At 54.7% G+C, this 18376-nt stretch overlaps 1 protein-coding gene and 1 long non-coding RNA gene across 2 annotated transcripts; one reads left to right on the top strand and one right to left on the bottom strand.

The window, feature by feature from the left end:
• Window positions 1-2040: 2040 nt before the first annotated feature.
• Window positions 2041-15485, bottom strand: PRKCD (protein kinase C delta). The gene is given in 17 exon segments (NM_001008716.1): window positions 2041-2199; window positions 5220-5348; window positions 5948-6136; window positions 6297-6435; window positions 7470-7532; window positions 8085-8176; window positions 8348-8521; window positions 8682-8779; window positions 8994-9087; window positions 9750-9850; window positions 10525-10654; window positions 10908-10993; window positions 12291-12322; window positions 12412-12574; window positions 12746-12806; window positions 14055-14254; window positions 15371-15485. Coding segments are annotated over 17 exon segments (2025 nt in total).
• Window positions 13093-16241, top strand: LOC111091315. Its single transcript, XR_005374894.1, has 3 exons — window positions 13093-13580; window positions 14089-14278; window positions 14374-16241. It is a non-coding gene; the product is annotated as an uncharacterized LOC111091315 (long non-coding RNA).
• The last annotated feature ends 2135 nt before the right edge of the window (window positions 16242-18376 follow it).

Below are 18376 nucleotides of genomic sequence, written 5' to 3' on the forward strand. Positions count from 1 at the left end.
CCACCACCCTCCACTGCCTCTGGCTGATAAACCACTCATCCCCCTTCCACATAGGAAGAAGCTGGGGCTCTCAGTGCAAGGCTGTGCCTTGGAGCTGGAGGACAATTGGGAGAGCCTTGGAATTCAAACACCAACCATATTTTTGTTCTAAAGCCACTCTGGACAGCCCCAGGGGAGCTCTTGGGGCCTGTGTGTACTGCAGCAGAGGTAGGGGTCACGGGTGCCCCAGCACAACCCATGCCACGCTGGCTCCCCCACTTGACATAAGCCCAAGGGACCAAGCTCACTTCTGGGGTTTTCACTTCACAGACAGCAGAGCAAGGATTCGAAAAGTATTTCCTGGAGGGGATGGCTGGTGGATGGAGAGGGGAGGGGGGACTTTAGTCTCTCTAGGGAGGCTGCTCCCCCCTCCCGCCCCCGCCCCGTCTCCACAGCCCCCTTCCCTGGCCAGCACCAGCCCCACCTCATCCCACCTCTCTCCAGCCTTGGAAACTTGTACCTCAGCCCAGAAAAACGAACTTGCTGGAAGTCAGCTGCCTGGCTGTCAGAGCCAGCCAATGAGGCACTGGGGCATTTTGCCCACCTCTGGGGAAGGAGGGCCAGGGGCTGGAGCAGAGGGGCAGCCTGTGCCCCCGGGAGCAGAGGAACAGAGAAAGGGAGGAGTAGGGAGGGAGGCTGAGGGGAAGACATGGGAAGCCAGAGAGTAGGAAACACTGAAGTGGTGGGAAAGGACAGCTGCCCATGCTGCAGGGACATTGGCCGCCACCTGTCCCTTGGAGCCACTGTCCTCACTGTGGGCACACTGGAGCATGTCGCTCAACCTCAACATAGCCACTCAGCATCTTCTCATCCTTCTCCCATCCTGCTCGCCTCCCCTTTCCTAGGTAGGTAAGGACTCTTGAGAAGCAGATCCTAGAACTCTAACACTTCTGTGGCAGGGACAGGGATAAAAAGCAAGGAGATATGGAGCTCCATCTAGCATCCCCTTTGCCTTGTCCCCATCTTACAGATGAGGAAACTGAGGCTTAAAATGACTGGCATACCCACGTCTCGTTTGGCTGCTCTGGGATTTGAATGCAGATGGGCCTGAGGCCTGCTGAGCTCTATTTCCTTCCTCCTCTCTGGCCTCCTCCCCAGTCTGGGCCAGCCTCCAAGCCTCTGCTCATGCCTCTCTGCTCTTCCAGAATGGCCTTAGCTCTCCTGACATGCTGTCAGCACCTGGTCCCACCTCCTCCCCTAGCATTGCTCTGCAGACACATTCAGGGATCCGTTCAGCCACCCAAAAAAGCCTTCTGCTTTAGGCCCAGGGCCTCAGAGCCACAGGAAATCCATAAATACAAACACATTTACATGAAAACCCAGGGGTCTGTGTCTGTAGCTAACAGCTCACCGAGCTTCCAGGACGGAGCTGCCAAAAGTGGGAGCAGCAGCCACCAGCTTCCTGGGACAAACGTGTCCCAACAGCCAAGTCAGTACCATTTGGTGTTTATTTAGACACACAGATAAAAGAACCTGGTGGTTCAAACAATTTGTGCTCCTTTTTTGTTTTTCTGGTCATATATATATATATATATCCTATATATATGTGTGTATGTATGTATACATATATTTAAAAAAATTAACACGTATATGTATACTCATACATTTCTTCTCTACTGAGCAATATATACAGCCTATTATATATATATATGTGTGTGTGTATATATATATAATATTTTTTCAATAGATAACTACATTCAAGTAATGAAACACAGGATTTACAATTTCCCTCTGATGGTAGAGGAAAAGCAAATTCACACACAGTTCACAGAAGTACCATGAGAGCCCAGCCAGACAGGAGCTGAGGCCCCTCTTGGGGACCAGAGAGCAGCAGCAGCAGAAATCAGACAATCACACTGTTGCTTATCATGGAGTGGGGGCAGGCAGGTGCCGATGATGGGGGATGTTGCCCAGCCTGCTCTGCCCAGGCTCGGTGGGCAGGCCATGCTGGCTGACCCAGGCTCCCCAGCTGGGGTGGATTGGGGGGGATGTCTGGAAACCTCACTTTTCCAGGAATCTCTCAAATTTGGGGTTCACAAAGGAGAAGCCAGCGAATGCTGTTTGGTCCATGGAGTCGATGAGGTTCTTATCGGTGTAGGAGAGGCGTGCCTTCTCGTTCAGGAACTCCTGGTCAAAGTTACTGTAGTCTCCAGGGGACTTCTGTGGGCAGAGAGCAGGGGCGAGTGAGTGGGACCTAAGGAGTGGCCCTCCAAAGTTCTCCGAGTTCCCGAGACTGCCTCCCAAACACCTCAGAATCCCTGTGGTGCTGGGCCAGGCCAGAGATGGTCTTAATAAGAAGAGAAAGAGAGGCAATCTATAAGAGACTTTTAACTCTAGAGAACAAACAGAGTTGCTGGAGGGAGGTGGTGAAGGGATGGGGTAGCTGGGTGATGGGCATTAAGGAGGGTACATGATGTAATGAGCACTGAGTGTTACATGCACCTGATAAATCACTAAACTCTACCCTGAAACTGATAATACACTATATGTTAACTAACTTGAAATAATAATAATAAAAAAAAAAGAACAGGGGATCCCTGGGTGGCTCAGCAGTTTAACACCTGCCTTTGGCCCAGGGTGCGATCCTGGAGTCCTGGGATCGAGTCCTACGTTGGGCTCCTGGCATGGAGCCTGCTTCTCCCTCTGTCTGTGTCTCTGCGTCTCTCTCTCTCTCTCTCTCTCTCTCTATGTCTATCATAAATAAATAAAATAAATAAATAAATAAGTAAATAAATAAATAAATCTTTTTAAAAAATAAAAAATAAAAATAAAATAAAATAAAAGAACAGAAAAGGGAGTCTCTCCCAACAGCCTGAGAGAAGCCCAGGTAGACAGACGGTGGATACTGTCTCCCCAGAGGGATGAAGGAAGCCAAGATAAGGAGAGGTGGGTATCATCCTGAAGAGGACTCTAGCAAATGAGAGCCAGGAGCAAACCCTGCTTACCACCTTGGTTTTATAGGTCCCAAGAGCTATAAGAATGGCTTTCACATTTTAAAGCTCAGGGAAAAATCAAAAGGAAATTAATATTTCATGACATGTAAAAAGTAAATGAAACCCAGATTCCAGTGTCTGTAAATAAAGTTTTATTTGTACAAAACTATACCCATTCATCGACATATTTTCTACGGCTGCTTTCAGGTCGCCTGGCCTGCAAAGCCTAAAATATTTACCATCAGACTTTCTAGGAAAAGTTTGCCAACTCTCTGTTTCTGAAGATACAAGGAAATGGTAACAGGAGTGATCTCAGTTTCTGTGGCCTTCAGGCCAAACAAGCAGGCAGGTACAGTCATTTAGACTGCCCCTGGGTATTAATGGGATTTGAGCCAATTATTTTTAAATTGGGCAATTTGACATAAAAATCCAGATTTCTGGTTTCTCCTGGAAACTGGCACAGCAAGCAGCCTTGGGCCTGTTTCCCGATGTGTCCATTCACAGTGCTGAAGCCCCCTTGGATAGCCTGCTATCGGCCCCTGACCATTTCCCACTGACAGGGGCTGCTGACCCACACTCTTGTCCTGTGTTTTTAATTTTTTTTTTAATTTTTTTTTAAATTTTTTTATGATAGTCACAGAGAGAGAGAGAGAGAGGCAGAGACACAGGCAGAGGGAGAAGCAGGCTCCAAGCACCGGAAGCCCGACGTGGGATTCGATCCCGGGTCTACCAGGATCACGCCCTGGGCCAAAGGCAGGCGCCAAACCGCTGCGCCACCCAGGGATCCCTTGTCCTGTGTTTTTAATGCAGAGTAATAAATCTACCCTTTTTTTTTTTTTAAATCAAAAGCAAGAGACTGAAATCAGGCTGTGTGGTTTCCCTACATGCAGCCTGGCCTGGTAATAAGGTGCCCAGGAGGCCCCTGAGTTTGAGATCCCTGGAGCAGGGGAAGTATTCTCCAGCCTCTAGGCACAAACGTCGGGCACATGACATGAGCTGTCAGTGTGTCCTGACAGAGAGAAAGGGAGCAAGAGGGGAGAGCTGTGGTCAGAGAAGAGCCACAGAATCTAACTTCTTATCTAAGAATTCTGGCCCCGACCTGCCTCTGCTTCCCTGCTGTCTCCTGGGTGGCCTCTGCAGATCCCAGACCTTGGTGTGAACACCTCTCCTCTGTCTGGAACGCCTCCCAGCTGCCCTGAGCCTGGCCTAGTCCCCCAGCCCTGCCCATATCCCACTTCTTCTCAGACCCACTCTGTTCTCTGCATCCAGCTCCTGCTGACAGACTCGCCCAGTGACCACAGATCATGTGTGGTCTTGTGACAGCTCTCGTACTGTTGTCTCATATCATAAACGATCATCAGTGTGCAAGCTTCTTATCTCTCTGAGGAGCTAGAACTTCTCTGGCTCTGGGCCTCACACTTCACAGTGTAGCTAGCACAGTGCTCTGCACTCAACAGGCACTCAGCATTTCCAATATTTATTGGAAGATGGATGGATGGATGGATGGATGGGGAGAGGCCTTAACTCTGATTCCCAAAGAATAGTCCCCTGCGTACAGGGCTGTTAAAGCAGGTCTATTTTTTTTTAATTTTTTTTTTAAATTTTTATTTATTTATGATAGTCACAGAGAGAGAGAGAGAGGCGCAGAGACACAGGCAGAGGGAGAAGCAGGCTCCATGCACCGGGAGCCCGATGTGGGATTCAATCCCGGGTCTCCAGGATCGCGCCCTGGGCCAAAGGCAGGCGCCAAACCACTGCGCCACCCAGGGATCCCAAAGCAGGTCTATTGAAGGGTGGCTGGATGGGGCCACCTGGGTGGCTCAGTGGTTGAGCATCTGCCTTTGGCTCAGGTCATGATCTCAGGGTCCTGGGATCGAGTCCTGCATTGGGCTCCCTGGAGGGAGCCTGCTTATCCTTCTGCCTATGTCTCTCTCTCTTTCTCATGAATAAATGAATGAAATCTTAAAAAATAAAAATAAAAATGAGGGGTGGCTAGATCCACAGTTCCCACTGTTTGTTGACTGACTGACTTGACTCACTGCGGGGGTGGGTGAGAACACAAAGGCAGAGGCAGTGACAGAATGTGCTGGGGAGGCCGGGAAGCAGGTTTGCTGGAAGAATGGAGAGGAGGAAAGCCTGCAAATGAAGCGAGAGAGAGAGGCTGGGAAAGGAGATCCCCCACCCCACCTGGAAGGCAGTGGAGAGCAAGATCAAGTGGGTGGCCCCCACGGGTGTCAGATCACGTACCACTTTGGGCTTGAAGGGCGGCTCCACAGCCCGTTTCTCCAGCAGGGTCCAGTTAATGGTCTTGAAGAACGGGTGGATTTTGATGTTGCCCGTCACTCCCAGCCTCTTGGTTGTATCTCTTTCAAGCAGCTGCAAGCCAGCAGGAGCCCTAGTTAGCACCCAAGGACTTTGGGAAATCCAGGGCTTCAGCGAACCCAGGGGTGCCCAGGCAGGTCTAGCCCAGCCCAAGGGTGCAGCCCAGGGCCTCTGGAGCTGAGAGGGTCCTCTCTGGGCTGCTGCGCTCCTGGTCCCCCAGAGACAACAGGCCACGCAGTAGGGCCGCCAGGACTCTCTGCTGGTGGGACTGTGAGGACAAGCAATGGGGTTTACTGGGAATATACTACCTGCCTGGTGTAGACCTGAGCACCACACATTTATGATTTGTCTCCAAAACTGTGAGGCAAGTTCTCCCACAGCCTCCATTTTGCAGACAAGGAGACAGACTCAGAGTTTAGCTTCAGGTCTGTCTGTCTCCTCACCCTGAGCTGATAATCACGGTACCAGGCTGATTCAGTGTGATGGACTCAGGAGCTCCCAGGAACGTGGCGTGTGAGCAGTACCCACAGTGTGTTAGGACCAGAGCATCAGTGAGGCTGCCATTCCAGAGACGAGGGGCTTCTGGCCTTCCCATGACCCACATGTCTGTCTGCTGGCCCCTGCCCCAGCCAGCCTGGCCCAGAGCCTCCCACCTTCTCCAGGATGTCCTTGGACTCCTTGGTGATCCAGCGGGGATAATGTGGCGTGTCCACACGGATGGACTCGAAGAGTTCGTCCTCATCGTCACCGTGGAAGGGGGACTGACCAATGAGCATCTCGTAGAGAAGGACTCCAAAGGACCACCAGTCCACAGAGAAGGAGTACTTTAGGCCCTGCAGGATCTGGGGCAGGAGAAGGGGTACCAGAGCTGAGGGGGACTCCCAAGCATGAAGCCCAGCTAGGTTTCCTCATCCTCCTGGCTGTGGTTCGGACAGCACTGCCTCTCACCCTGCTGAGACAAGGTGTCTAATCGGGCCAGTTGCCGGGAGGGTACCCACTCACCTCGGGGGCAATATAGTCAGGGGTGCCACAGAAGGTGCTAGCCTGTTTCTCCCCAAATATGTTCTCCTTGCACATCCCAAAGTCAGCAATCTTGATGTGGCCATCCTGGTCCAGCATCACATTGTCCAGCTTGAGGTCCCTGAGTGTGGACAGAAAAGGGAGTCATGGGGGGGTGAGCAATCTTCCTCCTCTCTTTCCAGTACCCATGGCTCCACTGCCAACCCTGATCCTAGGACCTCCCCAAGGGGACAAAGGAATGAGGAAGAGAAAAGGAAGCAGGAGGAGAAAGCTGTGCTAAAAGCAGGTGTTTCCTGCAAAACACCTACTGGTGAGCCACATGCTGGATACACACCATCTGACTTCCTAAAGCTCACATGGAGGCTCAGAGAGGTAATGCCACCTGCCCAGGGTCACCTCACTGGGTCAGCAGTGCAGGTGGCCCCAGGCTCGGGTGTGTCTGACTGCACAAGAGCAGGGACCATGTCTTATATAATGAGGAGATATTTGAGGAGATAATTGATGCACATGGGATACCAAACAGCAGAGTCCATCTTCACTAACCTCATAACCAGGCCCGCCCCAGAATGATCCTAGGCATGGATGAGCACACTACAATGCATGGCTCCCCCGCCTCCTTCTCAACCCCAGACTCTAATATTAGATACACACTGGTTGAGCAGTGGTTGAGCATCTGGAAATTTCCACCTGACAACATCATCTTCGCATTGTCTCACATCGGTGCAGAGAACTCAGCATCAGCCTTATCAATGGGCCCATACTATTCCACTACAGGGTAGGACTGTCATTTATTGGGCAAGAATTGATGGAGCCAGTTCCTACTGGTTGCTCAGATGGGGGTTCGGAGCATGACAGTAAGACTGATCACTCGCAGGAAGGGAGACACTGTCCCGGGCAAGGCTGTACTCCTGCTATTGGCGCCAAATATGGGCAACCAGCTCCCAAACCCTGGAGCTAGGCTGGCCTCAGTAGAGGGGCCATGGGAATCCTCACAATGGAGAAGGAAGCTTAGTTAGGGAGAGGCCCAACCAAAGCCTGACTTCAAGCGGGGATGGGGCCGTGGCTGGGCGGGGCCTCACTCAGGATTTGGGGAGATATGATGGGGTTTGAGCTTTCTTCCTAAAAGCCCCCCAACACACCACCCACCCCTTGTACCTGTAAATGATCCCTTTGTTGTGCAGAAACTGCAATCCACAGACTATCTCAGCTGCATAAAACCTGGATGACAGAGAGAGAAAAGTGTTCTGGGATTTCTATGATCAGCTCCTGCATCTCCCTGGGCCCCCCTCCTTGCCCCCAGGGTCGGGAAATGCTGTGCATAGCTCCGTGGACACCCTGAGCGTGATTAAGCACACGCTGTATCAGGCAAGAGGGGGCTGGCCACCAAGACTAAAAAAGAAATTTATGAAGGAAAAGCTCCAGATGAAACAATTCTCTGTCAGAAGAGTGTATATATTTATATAGATATACATATGTGTGTACACACACACACACACACACACACATGCACTTTGAGGGGGGTACATGCTAGTCTGAGGGCCATACACCAGGGTCCTGTGTTGTGCAGCATCACCATCTGCAAGGCTGCCCAGGCTGAGGCTCAGGGAGGGGACAGGACCCTGGCACATCTGTGCTGGGCTGCCAGCCAGGGCTCACTCACCATCCACAGCTTTCCATATGGTGGGGACAGCCCCAGCTCCCCCAGATTTCCCTCACAAGCCCAGCTCCAGACCAGCCGTGGGCTCCTCCCCCAACAGGGCCCTCACGTACGTGGCCCGATAGAGCTCGAAGCGGCCTTTGTCCTGGATGTGGTACATGAGGTCCCCACCATTGAGGAACTCCATCACGAAGAACAGGTGGTCCTAGGGTGGGGAGAGGGGTGAGCAGGGGCACAGTGAAGGGCAGAAACAGCCGGTGGGGGCAAGCCCCACAGGAGGTAGGGGACAACTCTGCCCTAGGGACATGGTCCTGTGGTGGGGGGGGGGGGCATGCTGTGGCTTCAGACGCAAGAACGAGGCGGGGGGGGCGGGCACCTTGGTCTGAAATGTGCAGAACAGGTGGGTGAGAAAGGGATTCTCCCAGGCGAGCGCCAGCACCCGCTTCTCCACCATGGTGCACTCCACGTCATCGTCGATCAGAACCACGTCCTTCTTAAGAGCCTTGATAGCAAAGAACTCCTTCTTGCCCTTCAGCTCTACAAGCAGCACCTGACGGGGAGGCAGGATGCTGAGAGAGGGAAGTCCAGGCCACCACGGTCCCCACCCCATCGGGAAGAAGCCAGGGAGGGGGGATACAGGTGCCCTTGGGCCCCTGGGCCCAAGTCCCTCGAGCTGCCCCCCCACCCCCCAGGGCCAAACAGCCACTTACCTTCCCAAAGCTGCCTTTGCCCAGGACCTTGTGGAAGATGAAGTTGTCAATGTTGCACCTGGTGCTGCCCTCCCAGATCTTGCCGTACGTCCCGTTGTCTGCCCAAGACATGGTGCTTTAGACTTAGGTCTTTATCTGCCGAGTCCCCTCCCTTGGGGCCTGGGGGTGGGAGGTGGGTGAGGGGCCTCAGAGAGGAAGGGGCTCCTTCTGTAGGGGTGGGGCCTCAGCTCAGGTCCTGGCAGTGGTGGGAGGCTGGGCCCCATCTCGGGTCCTAGTGGGGAGTGGGGACTTTACTGGGGGAAATGAGCCCACCTTCACCTGGGGCAATGTCTCCAGAGACTCCTGGCTTTCTCTCAAAATTCTGGTAGATTCCAACAGACTCTGTTTCTGACTTCCGGGAGGATCTCTGGAGCAGCGGGAAGAGGATGGAGAGCCAGATAGTCATACCATGATCAGAGCTCCCAGCCCAGAGGATGGGACCATCCAGATGGTTGATCATCCAACCATCCAGAACTCCACTCTCAAAACCAATGGGGGAATAGCAGGGACAGAGCCCAAGACTTCTAGGTGGTGCACGCACACATGCACACACTTCCTGGGGTGCAGGGGTACCTTGATGGTCTAGAAGGCGCTGATTACAAACAAGTTTTAGACACTGAGCCCCACTCTCTCCAACACTTACTCAATAGATTGTGTTGCCTTCACTTGTAATTGATCCTAGAATTTTACCTTGAAGTTTTATGGCATTCCTCAAGCCCCACCCAAACACACACACACACACACACACACACACACACACACACACACAGGCTTTTAGTTCCAAGCATTCCAAACTTGTGGTCTTCTAGGTTCATCAAGTAAAGAACTGCTCACATAATTTCTTATAAGAACAAGCCCATCTCTCCCTGCTGTCTAATTCTTGGACTGGATCTTCCAGAAGTGGGGTCTTGGGTATAAATGCTGCCCCCCTCCTCACCCTGCCAGGGTCTCCCAGTGGCGGGCATGAGCCTTGACTGCTCCCCCCAGCCCTGCCATCCTCTGTCAAGGGTTCCCGTGGTACCTGCCCACCTGGGTCACTTGGTTCAATGCCTCAGCCAAGAGCTTCTGGTTAATGCCACAGAGGTTGGCCACTTTCTTCTGGCACTTATGGTGTACATTCATGCCACAGTCTGGGGTGAAGGAGACAGCGCCATCAGGGCTCCTGCCCAGACAGGACTGGACAGGCCACCAGCAGTCTCCAGGAGAACTCGCCCCCATCCCCCAAGCTCACCCAAGGGCAGGGAGGCAGGGAGGAGAGAGTAGAAGAAAGCAGGGCCTTGGTGGGGTCTGCTGGGTTTCCTGTCTTTAGAGAAAATACTCTGAAACCATCATGAGCACTTCAAATTTTTCATTATTTAGAGATGAAAAAGCAAAAGCAGGAGATATCAGACCTAATTCTAAACCCTTCAAAGAATGTCTAAGACAACTTAGACAAGTCATGTTTTCTTGGGGGGGGCGGGTGTCTCCTGTTCCTGCCTCACTAAAGCCTAGGGAGAGGGAGGGGGTCTGTGAAGCATGTTTGCTGAGCACCTGCTACTGCGTGTCAGGCCTTGGCTGAACACCTTCTGCTCTAACCCCTATCTTACACTTGAGGACACAGAGCTCAGAGGCATGAGGTCTCCTGGTCACACAGCAGGTAAATGGGAGAGTTAGTCGGGCCAGTGTGGAGGGGCCACCAAGGCCTCCCCCAGCAACAGGGAAAGGTGGTATCAGTTAGTTGGAGTTTATGAGGTCTGGGTGGGGAGGCACCAGCTGGGCGTGCCCTCCTGCCCTGCCCTAGCCCCCAGAGGTGGGTGGCACGCACCTTCACATTTTAATCCCTGCTTCACCAGCCCCCAGAGCAGACTGCCACAGTGGTCACAGAAGGTGGGGCTCATGTAGTTGTAAACCTTGAATCGGTGCGGCATGTCGATGTTGAAACGTTCTTTCTGGAACTGAGAAGGGGAGGTCACAGGTTGAGGGTCACAGGCCAGCTCGAGCTCCTTCCTCAACCCCTAGCTCTCCCCCAACCCCATGCATGGCAAGATGCCCCAAAGGGCCCCACTGGGGACTGGGCAATCTGGAAGTCTGAGGAGGGACCAGGATAAGTAGGGAGAAGGGTGAGCTCCATGGGGAAAGGCTGGGGAGAACCCGAATCCCTCCCAGCTGGCCAAGCCCCCCGGGTCCCCGCCCTGGGCCCGGCCTCACTATGGTGTCCCGGCTGTTGGCTGCGGTGCCCGTGCACCGGCCGATGATCTTGTCGATGCATTTCTTGTGGATGGCAGCGTTGCATTCTTGAGGAGGCACAGGCCGGGAGGGGGAAGGGGAGGCAGCAGGAGGGGCAGAGCTGTGAGCTGGCGCCGCCGGCCCAGTCCAGCCCTCTGTACAAAGCCACTGTTTTCCCCGATCGCCCACACCCTCACCCCACAGACGCCTGGGGCCCGCAGCTGGCTTTTTCTCTCCTCCTGCACGCCCTGGCAGGAGGGGCCTGGAAAGGATAGGGGTGGGGAGGACAGGCCAATCTGGAGGATCTCAGAGATTAGGGAAGGCCGGAGGGGTCCTAGTGGCCAGTGGGGGGGCAGCACGAGGGGCACGGAGTCTCACAGGGAGAGAAGTGCAAGCAGGGAGGCTCCCCCCACCCACTCCCGGCTATGCTCAAGACAACAAACAGCTCCTAAGCATTCTCTCATACACATGCACGTGCACGCACACACGCACCCCCCAACACAAAGACACTGGGACATACATACTGCTGTGTAATAATGACAATGGGCTCCCTATATAGAATGCTTACTTTGTACCAGTCACTCAAAATGCAGCTTTATATATTTTATCCCATTTTATCTTCAGAATGGTTATTATCCCTATTTTACTGAGGCACAGAGAGGTTAAGTCACTCTGCCTAAGGCCCTACAGGTAGGAAGTGGCAGAGGTGGGATTCGAACCCAGGCCATCTGGCTCCGGAGCCTGTGTTCAGAACCACCACCATGGGGGCACCTGGGTGGCTCAGTAGCTGAGCGCCTGCCTTTGGCTCAGGGCATAATCCTGGAGTCTCGGGATCGAGTCCCACATTGGGCTCCCTGCATGGAGCCTGCTTCTCCCTCTCCCTGCGTCTCTGCCTCTCTCTCTGTGTGTCTCATGAATAAATGAACAAAATCTTTTAAAAAGAAAAAAGAACCACTGCTACAGTGGAGGTGTCTCATATGTGTGTACCAAGACACACACATGCCCAAACAGAGTGCAGTGAGGGTATACTAGAAAAGATCTAATAGCCTCTCCGGGGGAAAAGAGCCATGATGTGTAGCATTGGTTGATTTCTGTATAAATACTACACCGAAGTGTGATGCTTCCAAACGTGAGGAGCTGGGAACTGGCTTTCATAAGCCAAAGCAAGCCTGCTTGTGCGTCCACTGAATGTGCCTCTCATACACGTACGCTCTGACATGGAAAATCTCACATGTACACACACAAGCACACAGAACCCCCCTGTCTAGGCACACAGTCCTCACACGGGGACACCGGCTTTCCTGAGCATGCATGTGGGCACTGGCAGACACGTGTGCACAGAAACCGGGTTAAAGAGACACTTACGCCTGCATTTGTAGCCTTGCTTGTTGAGACCCCTGAAAGACAAATCCCCAGGCGTTGTCAGTGCCAGCTATGAGGCCCTCCCTACCCCCGCCCCCTCTCAGCAGGCACAGCCAGCCCTCACCAAACAAAGTCTTTGCACACAGAACAGAAAGTAGGCTGTCCGAAGAAGGTGGCAATAAACTCGTGGTTCTTGATGTAGTGGATTTTGGCCTGTTTGATGGCTCCACGGCGGTTCATTGTTGGTAACTTGGCCTCGTCTTCACCATGCATAGACTGTCTGCAATCTGGGGACCATGGAGTCGCAAGGTCAGTCCCAGCCCCAAGAAGGAAAACATTCCTGTAGTCCCTCCCAGGGTGACCCTGGGTAGCCTGTTGATAGGGACTGCTTCCCTAAGCTTCCATCATGACTCTAGCTTCTGAACCTAAATCCCCAGCCCAGGGAAGGAGGAGCTTACCTATGTCTTCCAGAAAATACTGCACAGACATCAACACCTTGGCCTGGGGTTGCAGGTCCAGCTGCAGGGGGGAGGGTGGGGGGCGGGGGGGCGGTCAATGAGGGCGGGCTCCAGCCAAGCTGGACTTAGAACCCGCCCCCATGGTTGGTCCCCTAAGGCCCAGGGAGTCCTGGCAGCCTAGCCAGACACCTGTCTGTCCAGTTGTGGGCATGGCCCCGCCCTTGAGCCCCGCCCCCACCCCCAACCCAGGGGTATTATTACATTTGGGGAAGTGAAAGGATCCAGCCCACACCCAGCCCGGCCACATGGCCCAGGAACAGAGTGGGAAGGGAAACTCCCCACCCCCACCCCTGGCTGCCCCCTTAACAAGGATCTTAAAATGGAGGCCCTCCCCACCCCCAGCCTTTGCACATGCAGAGACACAGACACATGTGTGCTGACACACCCACGCTGGTTCTCTCTGCAGCAGGGACTCTGCATGCCTGGTCTCCTTACACATTTCTGAGGGTAGGACCTTCACCTCTCCCAGGACCCATGCCTGGTGACTGGCACTGTCCCTTGGTGGAGTGGACAGAGAGCACGGCAAGTACTCCACCTGACTGGCCAAGGGTTGGTACAGCGCTGGGTCAACTTCTCTCCTGGCCTGGCCCCTTCATGCCTCACTGGAGGCTGATCAGAGTCCCTGATGGTCAAAGGGTTTTTTCCCACGGGGACATCTTGGCTGCAGGAGCTCCCCTGTGACCCCAGAAGGCAAGGGATGCTCTGCCCGCCCTGACACCCTGTGGCCATGAGGGACATGTGACCACATGCACGTGTGGAGTTCAGGTTCTAGCAGGTGAGTGGTGGCCACCGGCCTTCCCCTTCCCCCACCTCCTCACTGCTGAGGAGACATAACTGTGCTCCCTCATGCCTGCCTGCACCTGTGAAGGTTCCAAGCAGAACTTGGAACAATGGGTGCCTCTGAGAAGGGGCCGGGTGCCTGGTGGTGGAGCCAGGACATACCCTTACATACATTTTGAAAAGTTTTGCCATGTGCCTATCCTGCTTTTACAAAATTAAAAGGGAAAAAAGTAGTCGCAGTGGTGAGGACGGCTCTCTTTAGCACCTACTACGTGCCCAGGGCTACAATAAGCCCTTGGCATCCAGTGGCTCACTTCCCCTGAACAGCTGACCCTGAGGTAGGGTCTTGTGCTAGCTTTTCCTTTTATGGATTCAGAAACAGGCTCAGAGGGGCTGGGATCTGCTCAGTCTCAGGGCCGGAATCAGGAGGCCAGACAGGGCCCACGTGCTGCAGCCCATGTGCCCTCACCCAGAACTCGGCCTTCCCGTTGTTCTTCTTGCAGCGCTCGGCCAGCACCGACACGCCCACCGTCACCTCGGACATCGGCTCTTCAGCTGCCCGCATCAGCACGATCTGGATGACTCGGCCCTCGTAGATGTGGGCGTCGAATGTGGACTTCCACTCAGGGTACATGGTGGGCTTCTTCTGCACCAGCGTCTTCCCGCGCTCTGCGACATGGCCAGGCAGGCAAGGTCTGGCTGGGGCCCGTCTGCCCGACCCTCCCCAGACTCCCCACAGCCTTCAGCCTGGCGAGAGTCTGTCTGGTTCTCCTTCTCTCCACCACCAGGCCCTCCCGAGGATATTTCCACTCCTCGGACTTCACAACTATGCTCTGCTCCCCTCTCCAGCCTCGTGTCATTTATAACACACTCCATAACACAGAACTCCCCACAGCTCTTCTAGGATGCCCTGCTTGGTCCCACCTCCAGGCCTCTGCTCTGGCCGCTGCCTCGTCCTGTGACCTCTTCTGTCAGCCCCACTTAGCTGTCACCCCCCTCACGCACTCACTCAGTGAACACACACCGAGGCCCCTCGTGCCAGCCATGACACTGAAGGTGAGGAACACGGAAGAAAGAGAAGTTAAAACCAGTGTCGGCCTGTCCCCCTAGATCCCAGTCCAGGACAGAGATACGAACCCATTAATCCCTCAAATAAATGTTAAATCACAGCTGTGATGAGACTGAAGAGGGCAGGGCCAGGGTTCTAGACCTGGTCTGGATCATGGACAGGTGGTATGTCCCAGGCTAAGGGTCAGGGAATGCTTCCTGGAAGAAGAGACAGCTCCGCTAAGACCTAAGGGATGAGCCAGGGATTCAGCAGGTGAGGGCAATAGCAAGAAGGAATGGTGTGAGATATTTGCCTCTTGCAGGAAGACCTCCCAGACCTCAGCCTGGGACAGTGCCTCCTATGGGCTTCCCTATCACAGGACTCATTGTCTGGCTCCCACATCTCACCGTGAGCCCCATGAGGACAGGGCCAAGTCAGCCCTGGAGCATGGCAGTGTCCTCAATGCCCAGCACAGGGTCTGACATGAGGAAATTGTTGGGAGAAACCACCAATGGGGGAGGAGCCAGAAACCCATTCCCCCACCCCCACCCCTGGTGATGGCTCCATGTAGTAAGTGCTAGAGGCCCTATGCGCACTCGGTGGCCTCTACGGTCCTGCATCCACAGCTGGGCTGGGCAGGGAGATGAGCGTGAGGAAGAGAAAGATCCCTCAGAAGTTCTAGGGGAACAAGGCACAGGTCCTCCAGGCCTCCCCCTGGGCCCTGATCCCAGTCCTACCTGTGCTGAGTGCCTCCTTCATCTTCACGGCACAGAAGGGCTGGCTGGCCTCATCGGCGGCCTGCAGGGAGCCCAGCTCATAGGAGGTGAAGGCGATGCGCAGGAACGGGGCCATGTCAGGGCCTGCAGTGGGGCTGTACAGACAGCAGAGGGGAAGCTGGGCAGTGAGGGACAGCCCTGGGAGGTGCTCGGGTGCCCCCGGGGGCTCTCACCACATTGAATTTGGCCCACATGATGTGCTGACGAGACACTAGTTCTAGCTGCCACTGTTAAACCTGAGAAATTCTACGAAAGTCTGGATTTGTGGCATCTCTGGTGAAACTGCTGAATGTGACATCAAGCCCACTGGGTAGTAGCTGGCTGGTACTACCTCCTTTGTTGAGTACCTGCCAGTCTACGCCAGGCCAGGGGCCCCCTCTTCACTCCTCTCCAAAACCTACCTGGGCCCTGGAGGCATGTGACTCACTTATTTGGGGATCCTTTAAGGCCTCCTTTAACACCCCACGCTGGGTGCTTCCTACGGGCTGAGTACCTAGTCCGTGCTGGCCAAGAGAGGCAGGACAGTACCCCCGCCTCCCTGCACCCTGCTCCTTGCAGCTCTTCTTGGTTTGCAAAGTATGCTTATAACTCCCCAAGCAAACAGGGCCAAGATGACCACCTCCACTTTTCTGACTGAGAAACAGAAACCCTGAGGCTGAGCCAGAACCTAAAGCTGAGATTGCACTAACTAAGCATCCACTCCATTCAGGGACCACCCACCTGCATCCCTGACCTTCTGAATCCAAGCCCCTTGGGTTCAGGTGCCTCTCACCTACAGAGGTTGCCTGCACCTTCAAACTAACTTTTTCCAAACATAAAACTATTTTAATGTTGACCATACACTGACTTTGTTTTTTAAACCACACAGGTCGGCCCTATATTCCCCTGTTCCTTGCTGTTCCTCGGGTCAAATCTCACTAGAGGATGTGACCCTGAGAGTCTTTCAGGTTGTCATTCCTTGCGCTCAACGCACGTGCACAGGGGTATGTACTCACTCCTTCCTGAACATAAGCCAGCACGGCGGCGGTGTCAGACATGCGTCTCACAGCCCCCCACACATATATGTGTACATGTAGCAGCCCCCCTCCCCGCCCCACCCCTGGGATGGGTCCCCAGGCAGCCAGAGTAACAGCCGGCTCTGTCGAGAGAGTTCCTAGCCCAGATGAGCTCACAGGAAACACTGACCTCAGCCTGCAGCCCAGCCCAGGGGCCCCACCAGTCCTTTGTGGCCTGAAGCCAGAGGAGAGGGGAGGAGCCAGGCCAAGCAGAACCCACCATGTCTCCTGCCCAGGCTTGGCTCCTCCTCAGAGGGAGTGAGAATGGGTATGTATGCTCACATCTGAGCCCAGGTCCCAAAGCCTTCAGCCAGAGACTAGCCAAGCCAGCCACCATGACCTCGTGGTAGACAGGGAGGAGAAGCCAGCTGTGGGTGGCAGCTGGCTCCTCCCTGAGCCGGAGCATGTGTAAGTGTGTGCGTTGGTGTGTATGAAGGTGTGTGAGTAGGTGGCACAGGGTGGGTGCTGAGCTAATGTGGGAGAGAAGAGCAAGCTATGGGGGTCTGGCTGGCTGGCTGCATGTGGGAGTCTGGGTGAGTGTCCCAAACTCTCATCGTGTCCCTCCTACCACCCTGCTGGGCCTGGGAGCCTAAGGTGGGGAGTACACACATGAGTTCTCCCTGGCGCATCCAGAAGGATCAGCAGGGCCCCCGCATAGCACACACTTGCCACAAGTCTGCATCCACAATCTCAGGACCTGACCCCAGTAGACATGGCTGGGCCTCATGCTTCCCAACAGGATAACCTTGAGACCCGGGACGGGGGCACTGATGGGCTTTCTGAGGATCTCAGAGGATGAGGGCTGTGTGGGCAGGAAGGCAGGGGAGAAGGAGCGATAGTCTGTGCTGCAGGGGCCCGGGTTCCTGGGAGAGAGGACGTCAGGGGAGCCCAGGCGCCAAAACAACCTGGTCATTTTGGGCAAGTGGGCAAGCCACCTCCCCTCAGCCTCCCCCTGGGGCCCAGTACAGATGGCCCGTAGGCTCCATGACCCCTCCCACTTCTAGGGTGCCCAGCAAGAGCCATCTATGAGGACCACCCCAGGGCTACATGGAGGACACAGAACCTGATAAGCCCAGGGACTGTGAGGCAGAGCCCAGCCTTGCAGGCTGCCGATCAGACCAGCCCTCCAGCTTTCGGGGATCAGAGCCGCTGCTGCTCAGTTAGAAGCCACTGGAGGGAAACCACAACCACAGCAAGCCCCAGCTCTGGCCCCAAACCTGTACAGCCAGGCCGCAGTGCCATGAGGAGGGGGACCATGGGTTCCGTGGGCTGCCTTGGGGCTCCTCGGCAGTCACCCTAGGGTTAGGGCACCCAGCCCCAACTTTCTAGACCAAAACTAGAGCGTGGGCCCCTCCACCCCAACCACACTGCCCAGACCCTGGAGGGAGACAGACACTATTCTTCCGTCACCACGTGACCCTGAGACAGTCATGAGCCCGGCGCACCAAATCCCCCCTGCACAGTGGAGCCAGCATTGCCCATCTACCTCGCAGTCTCAACACTGGTGGGGAAACCAGGGAGTGAAGTAACTGGCACAAAAGCAAGGTGTGCCAATTATTTATAGCCCCCATGCAAATAGGCCCAGGCCCACAGGCCCCAAAGGAAGGCATGGCTCAGCCTCATACTGCTCTGCAGGGCCACAGAGGTGGCAAGGGCAGACTTTATGCAGGCCTCCCTGGGGACCAGCTTCTGGGTGCCCTCTGAGGCCAGCCCCATCCCAGCCAGCATTAGGCTCTTAATCTCTCCTCTCCTGATCCTTAAGCCCACCGCAGAGGCAGCCCTATGAAGCAGGGAGCACCAGAGTCAGAGGATCAGGCCGGGGAGGTGGGTGAGGAGTCTCAGCACCCCCACTTATAAGAAGGATCATCCTTCCCTGAAACCACCACATACCAGATTAACCTTGTAAATGGCA

The sequence above is a fragment of the Canis lupus genome, chromosome 20 (assembly GCF_011100685.1).
Source record: "Canis lupus familiaris isolate Mischka breed German Shepherd chromosome 20, alternate assembly UU_Cfam_GSD_1.0, whole genome shotgun sequence".
NCBI classification, from domain to species: domain Eukaryota; kingdom Metazoa; phylum Chordata; class Mammalia; order Carnivora; family Canidae; genus Canis; species Canis lupus.